Genomic DNA, 13,981 nt, shown 5'->3' with positions numbered 1-13,981 from the left:
CCCTTTTTAGATGCTTTTTTTTATGTTTCTGGCAAATTTCTTTTCAAGATTACCTTTTTTTTAGCTTTCTTTTCACTACCACTGGATTCACCACTAACATCAACTTATTAGGCTAGTTTTTACGATTTAGTGGATAATCACAGACTGTCACTGTTTAGTCAGGACAATGTTTAGAAAGCGAGAGATTTCATAGTTCAAAATTTAAGAAAAAACCCAAAACTCAATGAAAGTAGTGAACTGATTCTAAATTTGACCTGCGATGAGTGTTGTGTGTAACCATCCGTGTTATTTTTGGGGCAATTTGGCTGAAAGAGACCCAAATTTCTGATGCGGAAACATTGAAAGGAAAAAATATACATATCTGTGACTCCATGTAAATAAACAGTACTTTAAGCATCCTAAATCCACCAGACTCCATGTAAATAATTAGTACTTTAAGCATCCTAAACCCACCAGACTCCATATAAATAAACAGTACTTTAAGCATCCTAAATCCACCAGACTCCATGTAAATAATCAGTACTTTAAGCATCCTAAACCCACCAGACTAAAAAATCGAAAGAAACGGTAAGTGGTACTACGCTGTACTCTGGTCTTGACCTGTATGCATTTGTGGTGTCTTGTAAGCCCATCTATCCATTCCCTATTGCTATTGTTAAACAATTGTATTCTCTCTCTCTCTCTCTCCTCTCTCTCCTCTCTCTCTCTCTCAGTGACAGTGTGACCTATGTATCAACTTAGCTAGTGTTATTCGGATGTGCACCAAGTAGTAGGCACACTGTCAAAATTTCTTCCGGAATTTTCTAGTTCTTACTACTATTATAATGTCACTGCTACTGCATTGCACATATCTGTACATGTTGTTAATACATTGTTCATATTACATAGCCATTTATGCCTGTAATACAAATCTAGGACCTCCTTTAAGGCACAAATACACATATCGGTGCCATGTTTAGGTTTGAAGCCAAACTAGTTCTCAGAGGTCAGGTCAAACTGTTCCAGCCTATTCAGTATAGTCCTCTCCAAGACCTTGGATAAAATACTGGCCAGAGCTATAGGCCGGTAATTATCCAAGCTGTTCATTTTGCCAGCTTTGTCTTTGATGATAGGCACTAATGTGACAGATAAAATAGAATCAGGTAGAATACCATGGGCTAACAACCCAGTAAAACAAATAGCAATAAGGGGACAGAGTTTTCTACTCGCAAGTTTTAAATTCTCCGCAGAAATCTTATCCATACCACGTGCCTTATTATCTTTTAGCATCATAATTGCATCATATATTTATTGAGGGAAAACAGTCACATCTCCATTACTAGCAATGTTACCCACTGTAAATGAGTTACTTTTACCACAGTTAAACAGCTCATATTAATGTTTCTGCCACAACTGAGTAATTTTTTCTGAGCCGCTGACACCATCAATGTTTGTTGGTAACAATGTTTTACAGTTATTCATTCTTTTGAAAAAGTAAGACCGGTGGGACTGTCCAGTTCTGGGAACGGCAAGGATTGCGTGTGTATAGAGCAACGGCTTATTCATTTGTCTAAAATCTCGTATTTTGTCTGCTTCTATATTTTGAGCTGTTTTTAACTGCTCTTTAATATTTAATTTCTTCTACTGCACTGTAACTTTTACTCTCGTATTTTATATTATATTTATATATTTTTTTAACTTTTTAATTGTTTTTATGTACAGCACTTTGAAATGCCCTGTTGCTGAAATGTGCCATACAAATAAAGCTGCCTTGCCTTGCCTTTCTTTCCAGAAATGAATAGGACTATTGTATTGCAGAGAGTCAGACCTCATTGTATTTTCATTCCTCTTAACAGAACATAGAGCACATTTAAATTTTTTCTTATATTCAAATAAGGGACCATGTTTATGTCTGCCTGACTCAACCCATGCTTTGAAGGCCCTTCTTGCCTCAGCATGTATCTCTTCCACATAGTAATTATGTGTCTTATACAATATTCTCATACAGGGAGAACAGCTCAATACCATGTTGAGGGTTCTTACAATTACTGTAATATCACAGCATGCAGTGGAATCTTTGGTAATTCAATGTTACTCAACAAGATGTCAGACTGTATATAGTAATCTTTAAGATCCTGCTCAGTCAGGTTAGACCAATCTATTTTCCCCACACACATGTTGTTATCTACAGACACCAGAGCAGGTATATGGCGTAGATTTACAGATAGAGAAAAAGGCACATGATCAGTAGTGGCAAATTCATAATTAATTCTCATGGCCTCTAAAGAATCATGTGCATCAGCCGAGCAAATGCAGTGATGTAGCCATGAGGTTGTGTGCCACGCCTCGCTGATGTAAGTGTAGCTACTATCAGGCAAGAGCACTTTGCTAGAAAGTATTATTAGACTGTTATCAGAACAGAACTGCATTAAATATTTGGCAAATAAAAAGCTGCCATCGGAAACATCTGCATTCATATCAGCCGCAATAAAGAAGCACGTGGAAGCATTATCTTAAATGAAAGACATGAGCAAGCCAATCTATTAAGATATTCATCTTAATAGTGTGTGTGTGTGTGTGTGTGTCTGAGTGTGTGTGTGTGTGTGCATGTGTGTCACTGTGTGTGTGTGTGTGTGTGTGTGTCTTTGAGTGTGTGTGTGTGTGTGCATGTGTGTCACTGTGTGTGTGCGTGTATGCATTTGTGTGTGTATGTATGTGTGTGTGTGTGCGCCTGGGAGTGTGTGTGTGTGTGTGCGTGTATATATGCTTTGTCTGTTTTGTCTGTGTGTGTCACTGTGTGTGTGTGTGTGTTCACTGTGTGTGTGTGTGTGTGTGTGTGTGTGTGTCATTCGTAAAGCGTGTGTTTGTGTGTGTACGTGTGTGTCTGTGTGTGTGTGTGTGTGTGTGTGTGCCTGGGAGTGTGTGTGTGTGCGTGTGTGTGTGTGTGTGCGCGTGTGTATATGCTTGTTATTCTGTGTGTGTGTGTGTGTGTGTCACTGTGTGTGTGTGCGTGCGTTTTGTGTGCGTGTGTGTGTGTGTCTGTGTGGGCGTGTGTTCGTTTGTGTGTGTCACTGTGTGTGTGTGTGTGTGTGTGTGTTCACTGTGTGTGTGTCACTGTGTGCGCGTTGTGTGCTTGTGTGTGTGTGTGTGTGTGTGTGTGTGTGTGTGTGTGTGTGTGTGTGTGTGTGTGTGTGTGTGTGTGTGTGTGTGTGTGCTACCTGACTCTCAGCACAGTGAAGGAGCCGTCCTTCATGCCCAGAGCCAGCTGGTATCCGTCTACGCTGAACGCCACGCTGCGCACCGCCTCCTCCATGTTGCAGCGAGCGATGAGGGCGTGATCCACCAGACTCCACAACCTGACACACAAACACATAAAACTATGTTTCCTCTCTGCTTTTTTCAGCTTTATACAGTATATATAAATATATATATATATATATATATATATATTTATACTTATATTGTTTGTTCTGTTTAACCTATTTGTTTAACTTATTTTAGAGAATGTGTGACATGCACCTACACCAAAACAAATTCCTTGTATGTGTAAAAAAACATACTTGGCAATAAAGCTTTTCTGATTATGATTATGATTATGTGCTTACATAATTGCAAAATGGTTCTCCAATGTTTAATCAGCTAGCCTTTTAAAATGTTATCAGATTAGTGAACAGAATGGGCCTTTGGGACACTGGATGAATGGTTGCTGATAATGGGCCCTGATTGGTGCATCTGAACAGGGAGCTGTGGATTTTTGCAAATCTCACTCCAGGCTGTAGGTGGTGCCAGAGGAGCTGGATTTATTTTTTAATTTACATGCTTCATGTAGTTCTACTGGAACATAGGGTCAGTTTCAGCAAGTATGACAGAAAGTTAATTTTATAAGGCTTAACTACTGCACCTTTAATAATCAGAATAACACATCTAGATTATAGACATATTTCTACAATATTTAATTGGTCTCTGAGGAATCTCAGATGCTGCTAGAAACCAACTCTAACACTGAACCTGTAAGCTGTAGTTTGTGTGTTTCCTGCACTGACCTGACGGAGCGGTCGTCGCTGCCGGTGACAGCCAGAGGTTTTTTGGGGTGAACGTCGAGCGCCCAGAGCTCGCCCTCGCTGTGGCCCTGCATGATCAGCAGCGGCTTGTCCCGATCCCTCACCATCACCTGCACACTCGCAGAAACACACACACGCATCCTTACTTTCAAACGTTAACTATCAAGATCAGGCTCCTCTTCTGTCTAGTTGAGATGTTTTAAAGTGTGGTTGCTTGAGCTCCTCAAACATCTGTATCAGATTAACTGGACGCTATATTTAGAGTATCTTCAACGCTTTACCTTGCTGCCAGACAGCCCTTTACGACCACTGCCTTCACCTATAGGTTTTAACTGGTATAAACCGGTTTAAATGGATATAATGTGGTATAAACTGGTCGAAACAGATGTAAACTGGTTTAAACTGGAAGAAAATATCAGTATAAACTGGTATAAACAGTTTTAAAATGGTATTAAACTAGTATAAACTGGAATAAACGTGGCCCCATACACAGCAGCATATATCACTTTATGTAAATAAATCAGTTTTTTGTATGACACAGTGCGGATAAATGCAGTTTAAAAAACAGATTATATATGTCACTTGTGTGTGTGTGTGTGTGTGTGTGTGTGTGTGTGTGTGTGTGTGTGTGTGTGTGTGTGTGTGTGTGTGTGTGTATATGTGCTTGTATGTGTGTCTGTATGTGTTTCTGTGTGTGCGTGTGCTTGTGTGTGTCACTGTGTATGTGTGTGTGTGTGTGTGTGTGTGTGTGCATGTGTGTGTCACTGTGCGTGTGTGTGTGTGTGTGTGTGTGTGTGTCTGTGCGCTAGTCTGTGTGTGTGTGTGTGCGTGTGTGTGCTAGTCTGTGTGTGTGTGTGTGTGTGTGTGTGTGTGTGTGTGTGTGTGTGTCGCTTAGTCTGTGTGTGTGTCTGTGGGCGCGTGTCGTGTGCCCAGTCTGTGTCTGTTTGTGTCTGTGTGTGTGTCTGTGTGTGGCTCTGTGCGCGAGTTGTCTGTGTGTCTGTGTGTGTGTGTGTGTCTGTGCGCTAGTCTGTGTGTGTGTCTGTGTGTGTGCGTGTGTGTGCTAGTCTGTGTCTGTGTGTGCGTGTGTGTGTGTGTGTGCGTGTGTGTGGAACAGCATGCGACTGCTGCTTTTGTTGTCGTTTCCTATCATTTGTCTCCTCTCTCACCTCAAAGATCTCGCTGTCTTGCGTTCCTGCCAGGATCCGGTCGGCCCGCCAGCACACACTGCGAATAGACAGACCTGTGGGTGGGGGAGAGGAGGATCAGATCAGCTGAAAATAACCATCGAAACATCTGGAGAAACAGGAGGGGTACGAGAGAGAAAAGGGAAAGAAAAGGAAAAGATGGAGGAAAGGAAATGCTGAGACATAGTGAAGGATGAAAATGTAAAAATGCATGAAAAGATAAAAGCAGATGAATGAAAATATAATGAGCCTTTAAAGAGAAAGCCAGTAAAGACAGAGAGAAAAGTTGAAGATGGATTGTTAGGATGGGGTCAGCCCTATGTTACCACAGCCATATGTTCCCACAGCTCTATGTTCCCACAGCTCTATGTTCCCACAGCTCTATGTTCCCACAGCCCTATGGTCTCACAGCCTTATGTTCCCACAGCTCTATGTTCCCACAGCTCTATGTTCCCACAGCCCTATGGTCTCACAGCTCTATGTTCCCACAGCTCTATGTTCCCACAGACCTATGGTCCCACAGCCCTATGGTCTCACAGCCCAATGTTCCCACAGCCCAATGGTCCCACAGCCCTATGTTCCCACAGCTCTATGTTCCCACAGCCCTATGGTCTCACAGCCTTATGTTCCCACAGCTCTATGTTCCCACGCTCTATGTTCCCACAGCCCTATGGTCTCACAGCTCTATGTTCCCACAGCCCTATGTTCCCACAGCCCAATGGTCCCAGCAGCCCTATGTTCCCACAGCTCTATGTTCCCACAGACCTATGGTCCCACAGCCCTATGGTCTCACAGCCCAATGTTCCCACAGCCCAATGGTCCCACAGCCCTATGTTCCCACAGCTCTATGTTCCCACAGCCCTATGGTCCCACAGCTCTATGTTCCCACAGCCCTATGTTCCCACAGCCCTATGTTCCCATAGCGCCCTATGTTCCCCACAGCCCATTGTTCCCACAGCGCTCTATGTTCCCACAGCCCAATGGTCCCACAGCTCTATGTTCCCACCGCCCTATGTTCCCACAGCCCTATGTTCCCACAGCCCAATCATCTATCTTCTATTAATATTAGTAGATAATAAGATGAGATTATTATTGATAAGTAGGAGTTTCTGATCTCACCTCTCGGCTCTCATTACCTCCAGTTAATTAACAAGTCGTCAACAGTTAGTATAAAGTCAATCTTTCTTTCCTCAGACAGTGTTTTCCTGCTAAGCTGATCATTTCCTGCTAGCAAGTATCCTCAGAGGGGGAAGAGAAGGACTGAAACGGAGCACACAGCTCGATGAATTTCACCGCCGTCTTCAAAAACTGCGTCCGTTTCGCTGCCGCTTCCAGCGCTACGTGATTTCCAGACTCTGCTCTGATTTAATTGCCATAAACGGATCAAGAAGGATGCCGAAACAACTACATCATGATGCCGATTTGTCAAAACATTTTGTCAGGTCTGTCCGCAAGACGACAAGCACACAACTTTTAAAAAAAAGCTTATTTTCTGACTGGAGTTTGGATCAATCGGAGCTCTGCTATGCGAGAGAATCTCAACGCTGACAGGCTGTAGCGACACAGCGCCACGCAGAACACTAGTTTCGCTTTGGTTGTGAACCAACGCATTCTCATTAGCGGGTTTCGTATGATAGGCCTATCCTACGTCACGTGACAGTTAAGGTTAGCGGTTTTACAGTTAAATTTAGCGAGAAAAGGGGACTGTGAGCCGTGTACAGAGCACCGTGAGGTTGCAGTCATTTCTGCGACTGTTACAGTTAAGTTTAGACACCAAAACGACTCGTTAAGATAAGGAAAAAGATGGTGGTTAGGGTTAAAACACTCCAGGGTGAAAGTCTTGTGTTTTCTCCTTAACTTCTTCAGGACACACCTGTTTCCTGGGTGAAAGTCTTGTGTTTTCTCCTTAACTTCTTCCAGGACATGAACACCTGTTTCCTGGGGGAAAGTCTTGTGTTTTCTCCTTAACTTCTTCAGGACATGAACACCTGTTTCCTGGGTGAAAGTCTTGTGTTTTCTCCTTAACTTCTTCCAGGACATGAACACCTGTTTCCTGGGTGAAAGTCTTGTGTTTTCTCCTTAACTTCTTCCAGGACATGAACACCTGTTTCCTGGGTGAAAGTCTTGTGTTTTCTCCTTAACTTCTTCCAGGACATGAACACCTGTTTCCTGGGTGAAAGTCTTGTGTTTTCTCCTTAACTTCTTCCAGGACATGAACACCTGTTTCCTGGGTGAAAGTCTTGTGTTTTCTCCTTAACTTCTTCCGGGACATGAACACCTGTTTCCTGGGTGAAAGTCTTGTGTTTTCTCCTTAACTTCTTCAGGACATGAACACCTGTTTCCTGGGTGAAAGTCTTGTGTTTTCTCCTTAACTTCTTCCAGGACATGAACACCTGTTTCCAGGGTGAAAGTCTTGTGTTTTCTCCTTAACTTCTTCAGGACATGAACACCTGTTTCCTGGGTGAAAGTCTTGTTTTCTCCTTAACTTCTTCCAGGACATGAACACCTGTTTCCTGGGTGAAAGTCTTGTGTTTTCTCCTTAACTTCTTCAGGACATGAACACCTCTTTCCTGGGTGAAAGCCTTGTGTTTTCTCCTTAACTTCTTCCAGGACATGAACACCTGTTTCCTGGGTGAAAGTCTTGTGTTTTCTCCTTAACTTCTTCAGGACATGAACACCTCTTTCCTGGGTGAAAGCCTTGTGTTTTCTTCTTAACTTCTTCCAGGACATGAACACCTGTTTCCTGGTTGAAAGCCTTGTGTTTTCTCCCCTTTTCAAAGCCCTGTGTTGTAGGAGCCAAACATCCCCCCCAGACCTCCTCCCTACGATGATCTTCACGCTCTTAAACAGCAGCAGGGTTGTCGTTCGGACAGACCTGCCCCCACTGCTAAAAAAAATCCTAAAGGAGACACTGTTATGTCTTGTAAAGACCAGAGGAAGTGACACACACATTTGTCTTTCTAAGTACCTTCCAACCTCTCCTGTTCCCCAGCATCTAAAATTGAACAAGCAGAGCCGTTCAGCAGCGCAGCGCTCGCCAATTAGACCCGTCTACTGTCGCCAACAGCGTGAATCAGCGAGTGAGGTTTTCGATTTGGAGTGTAAGAGCACTGACATGTCATCTCACAAGTGTTAATATCAGCCAGAAGGAAGGGAAAAACTCCCCCGCCCCCCCAGACGAAAGAAATATGAGAAGAAATTAATGATCTTGTCTTGCTTTCATTTCATTTTGACGTTTTCTCTTCCTCTGATTCATGCACTCGGGTTTATTTTGCTTTTTAATGTTGCTTGATGTATTTTTTAGGGGAAATATCTGTCAGCGGTGTGGAAGTGGAGCCACGAACATAATGACAGATGATGCTTTTCTTGTCAGCCTTGAACACTACGTGTCTTCTCATGCAAATCCTTTTTTGGCCCTAAAGGCTTCAGGAGAAGGATTCAGATATCTGCCATCCAAATTAACCTTTGATGCTTCTACTTCGAAGGAGAATAAAATAGGAACATTGTTGTTGTTTTTTTTGCACCGCTCGTCTTCTGGATCTAACAACCTAAATCTTACACACAGTTTTAGTTTTTATTATGAGTCTCTACAAAAAAAACAGCAGAAATGTAAAAGTAGACTTAAAATAAAGTAAAAGTAAAGTAAAAAGATGCATCATTTGAAAGACGTGTTTTAACCACAAATGTGAACCTCATGATGGTGCGAGAGGAAAGTATGATTTCATCCTCTGGGAATCATAAATGTCAAAATATCATGGTAATCCATCCAATAGTTTGTAAGTAAGTTTTGTGTGTGTGTGTGTGTGTGTGTCTGTGTGTCTGTCTGTCTGTCTGTCTGTTTGTGTGTCTGTGTGTGTGTATGTGTGTGTGTATGTGTCTGTGTGTGTATGTGTGTGTCTGTCTGTCTGTCTGTCTGTGTGTGTGTGTGTGTATGTGTGTGTGTGTGTGTGTGTGTGTGTGTGTGTGTGTGTGTGTGTGTGTGTGTGTGTGTGTGTGTGTGTTTGCCTGTCTTTCGATTTTCTCGACAACTGTTCATTTGATCAACTTCACACTTGGCGAGCGTATTGTTACGGACCCAAGGAAGTGTAGTGTCAAGTGCGAGCTCTCAAGATCTACAAGACACATTTATTAATAGTGTGTTATGTACATACTCTGTATTGTACTGAGAGGGAGCCCCCTATATGAAATTATCAGGCTGTCCCAAGCGGCAACTTCCGGGCGAAGCCAATGCCCAGGCCACTGGCTCCAAAAAGAAATCTTTCCTGAACTTGTTTTTTATTTCTCTCTCTTTCGAATGAGAGACAAAATGACTTCAGAAAACCTTTGAAGAAGTCCAGCTGCCCTCGAGTTTAACCCTATCCAGGAAAACTATCACAACGTCATCATGACCGTCACCTAACGCTGACGGGACGCTGTCATTTCGTAGGATATCATGCCGATCGTTGTGCATACGTTTTTGTACGAAATCATTCATGAGAATGCGTTGACTCACTTTTGTGTGTGAAGCAATGTGCAGTTTGCTCTGGTCCCGCACTTTACATCCTGGCGCGCCAGCGAGATCTACGTCAATTTGACGTCACACTGTGACACGCGAACAGGTCGGGAACGGGGACTGGAAAGAGGCCTTAGCATTCTCTCTCCAGAAAGGAAAAAGAGTGAAAACCTTTCCTGTGCTTAACCTTTGTTAGAAAGGGAGCCATCTCCTGAGTAACATTCTCTAAAGCCCTTTGAGAGGGGAAGGAGTTAATCTTCCAGCTTCCCCAACTCCTCCGAAACGAGGCCATATCCAACTCTGACTGAGAGCAGAGATGACAAAACCTTTATTTCCTTCTTCGTCGTTGCTTTTCTAACTTTCTCCTCACAAATCTTCAGAGGAGGAGACGTAAAAACAGAGCCAGGGGCTTAATGCTTCACCCCCGCAGCTTTTACTCACACAGGAAATAACATCTCGTCTGCTGGAGAACGACAATTTTAGGAGTTCAAACATTCCCCACCTCTGGGTTTTTCCCCCAAAATCAGGTCAGCCACTTTCTCCTGCTGAAGACAAACTTTCACACCCCTGAAAACTTTCTCTTTAACTAACTAAAGACAGGCGATGACGTTCAAACTTCTCTGCAAATATCGTCAGAGTTAAAAGGAGAGGGACTGAAATGGAGGCGAAGGATTCGAGCTTCCACCTCCTCTGCAGGTTTTGTCAAAAGGAGCCTCGTGCGTCACAACCTTCAGCTGACAAAAGAGTCTTCGATCTATTCTGTCCTGCTGAGGAGGATGACGTGCAGAGTTTGCCTTTCAGAAAAGCAGAAATACAGATTTTTAACCTCAGTGGGTTTATTCGTGTTAAATGAGGTTTGAAGAAAAGGTTTAAATAACCAGTCAGGGTGTTTCTGGTGGACAAACAGACGGAAAGGCCAGACCTCTCATTAACAGTGTTTTTTGGGGGTTTTTTGGGGCTTTTCCGCCTTTAATTTTTGACAGGACAGCTAGGTGAGAAAGGAGAGAGAGAGGGGGGGAAGACATGCAGGAAATCATCACAGATAGGATTCAAACCCTGGACCTCTGCGTCGAGGCATAAACCTCTCAGTATATGTGCGCCTGCTCTACCCACTGAACCAACCCGGCCACTCATAAACAGTTTTAAAGTTTCACACACACACAACAGATGGTTAGGGGCCGATCACACCAAAAAGCGTTGCTAGAAAGGCATTGCTAGAAACATAGCTAGAAACATAGCTAGAAACACAGCTAGAAAGGCATCGCTAGAAACATAGCTAGAAACATAGCTAGAGAGGCATCGCTAGAAACATAGCTAGAAACACAGCTAGAAACATAGCTAGAGAGGCATCGCTAGAAACATAGCTAGAAACACAGCTAGAAACATAGCTAGAAACATAGCTAGAGAGACATCGCTAGAAACATAGCTACAAAGGCATCGCTAGAAACATTACTAGAAACATAGCTAGAAAGGCATCGCTAGAAACATAGCTAGAAACATAGCTAGAAACATAGCTAGAGAGGCATCGATAGAAACATAGCTAGAAACACAGCTAGAAACATAGCTAGAAACATAGCTAGAGAGACATCGCTAGAAACATAGCTACAAAGGCATCGCTAGAAACATTACTAGAAACATAGCTAGAAAGGCATCGCTAGAAACATAGCTAGAAACATAGCTAGAAACATAGCTAGAGAGGCATCGATAGAAACATAGCTAGAAAGGCATTGTTAGAAACATAGCTAGAAAGGCATCGCTAGAAACATAGCTAGAAAGGCATCGCTAGAAACATAGCTAGAGAGGCATCGCTAGAAACATAGCTAGAAACACAGCTAGAAACATAGCTAGAAACATAGCTAGAGAGACATCGCTAGAAACATAGCTACAAAGGCATCGCTAGAAACATTACTAGAAACATAGCTAGAAAGGCATCGCTAGAAACATAGCTAGAAACATAGCTAGAGAGGCATCGATAGAAACATAGCTAGAAAGGCATTGTTAGAAACATAGCTAGAAAGGCATCGCTAGAAACATAGCTAGAAAGGCATCGCTAGAAACATAGCTAGAAAGGCATCGCTAGAAACATAGCTAGAAACATAGCTAGAAAAATAGCTAGAAACATAGCTAGAGAGGCATCGCTAGAAACATAGCTAGAAACATAGCTAGAAAGGCATCGCTAGAAACATAGCTAGAAAGGCATCGCTAGAAACATAGCTAGAAAGGCATCGCTAGAAACATAGCTAAAAACACAGCTAGAAACATAGCTAAAAACACAGCTAGAAACATAGCTAGAAACATAACTACAAACACAGCTAGAAAGGCATCGCTAGAAACATAGCTAAAAACACAGCTAGAAACATAGCTAAAAACACAGCTAGAAACATAGCTAGAAACATAGCTAGAAAGGCATCGCTAGAAACGTAGCTAGAAACACAGCTAGAAACATAGCTAGAAAGGCATCGCTAGAAACATAGCTAGAAACACAGCTAGAAACATAGCTAGAAAGGCATCGCTAGAAACATAGCTAGAAAGGCATCGCTAGAAACATAGCTAAAAACACAGCTAGAAACATAGCTAAAAACACAGCTAGAAACATAGCTAGAAACATAACTACAAACACAGCTAGAAAGGCATCGCTAGAAACATAGCTAAAAACACAGCTAGAAACATAGCTAAAAACACAGCTAGAAACATAGCTAAAAACACAGCTAGAAACATAGCTAGAAACATAGCTAGAGAGGCATCGCTAGAAACGTAGCTAAAAAGGCATCGCTAGAAACATAGCTAGAAACATAGCTAGAAACATAGCTAGAAACACAGCTAGAAACATAGCTAGAAACATAGCTAAAAAGGCATCACTAGAAACATAGCTAGAAACACAGCTAGAAACATAGCTAAAAAGGCATCACTAGAAACATAGCTAGAAACATAGCTAAAAAGGCATCGCTAGAAACATAGCTAGAAACATAGCTAGAAACATAGCTAGAGAGGCATCGCCGCTCATAAGGTGGCACTCGAAAAGCAGCGCTAGAAACATCGCTACAAAATCAACGTTGCTCGAAAGGCGGTGATGAAAACGCTTCACTACAAAAACGATTTTAAACGTCCAACAAGCATGCCGGTTCATTATCTAGACTGTGTTTTGTGGTTATGTCTGGACAGTGTTTTGTGGTTATGTCTGGACAGTGTTTTGGGGTTATGTCTGGACAGTGTTTTGTGGTTATGTCTGGACAGTGTTTTGTGGTTATGTCTGGACAGTGTTTTGGGGTTATGTCTGGACAGTGTTTTGGGGTTATGTCTGGACAGTGTTTTGGGGTTATGTCTGGACAGTGTTTTGGGGTTATGTCTGGACTGTGTTTTGGAGTTATATCTGGACTGTGTTTTGGAGTTATGTCTGGACTGTGTTTTGGAGTTATGTCTGGACTGTGTTTTGGGGTTATGTCTGGACTGTGTTTTGGAGTTATGTCTGGACAGTGTTTTGGGGTTATGTCTGGACTGTGTTTTGGGGTTATGTCTGGACTGTGTTTTGGAGTTATGTCTGGACTGTGTTTTGGGGTTATGTCTGGACTGTGTTTTGGAGTTATGTCTGGACAGTGTTTTGGGGTTATGTCTGGACTGTGTTTTGGGGTTACGTCTGGACTGTGTTTTGGGGTTACGTCTGGAGGGTTATGTCCTGCTGTTGAGTACCTTTGTATCCCTGCTCGGCCTCTCGCAGATCGATCTTGGTAATCGGTTTGAAGTCGGCGTCCCACAGTCGGATGCAGCCGTCTCTGCCTCCTGTGGCGAAACCCTCCTCACAGGAATACATGCTGAAGATACCGGCCTACACACACACACACACACACACGCGCACACACACGCACACACACACACGCACGCACACAAACACACACAAACACACACACGACACACACACACACACACACGCACGCACGCACGCACGCACACAAACACACACACAAACACACACACGCACACACACACACACACACGCACGCACGCACACAAACACACACACAAACACACACACACACACACACGCACGCACACACATATATATATACACACACACACACACGCACACACGACACACACGCACACAAACACACACACAAACACACACACACGCACGCACACACACACGCACGCACGCACACACATATATATACACACACACACACGCACACACACAGGCTTAGGAGACCGTTTTGGGCTTTAGCGGAAAGGGGGGAGGGACTGAGAAGTTGTCGATGTTCAAATTTTTT

The 13,981-nt window shown here is 43.0% G+C and overlaps 1 protein-coding gene across 1 annotated transcript in view; it reads right to left on the bottom strand.

Moving 5' to 3' along the window:
* LOC120548433 (echinoderm microtubule-associated protein-like 6) overlaps positions 1–13,981 on the bottom strand; it is a 108,097-nt gene that overhangs the window by 84,126 nt on the left and 9,990 nt on the right. Inside the window, 4 exon segments of the mRNA XM_039784693.1 lie at positions 3,198–3,335; positions 4,023–4,150; positions 5,207–5,280; positions 13,404–13,539. Of these exon segments, the coding sequence (XP_039640627.1) occupies positions 3,198–3,335; positions 4,023–4,150; positions 5,207–5,280; positions 13,404–13,539 (476 nt within the window).

Source organism: Perca fluviatilis, chromosome 19 (genome assembly GCF_010015445.1).
Source record: "Perca fluviatilis chromosome 19, GENO_Pfluv_1.0, whole genome shotgun sequence".
In the NCBI taxonomy this organism is placed as follows: Eukaryota; Metazoa; Chordata; class Actinopteri; order Perciformes; family Percidae; genus Perca; species Perca fluviatilis.
The sequence above is the reverse complement of the archived record's forward strand: the minus strand, read 5'-3'. Positions and strand labels throughout refer to the sequence as shown.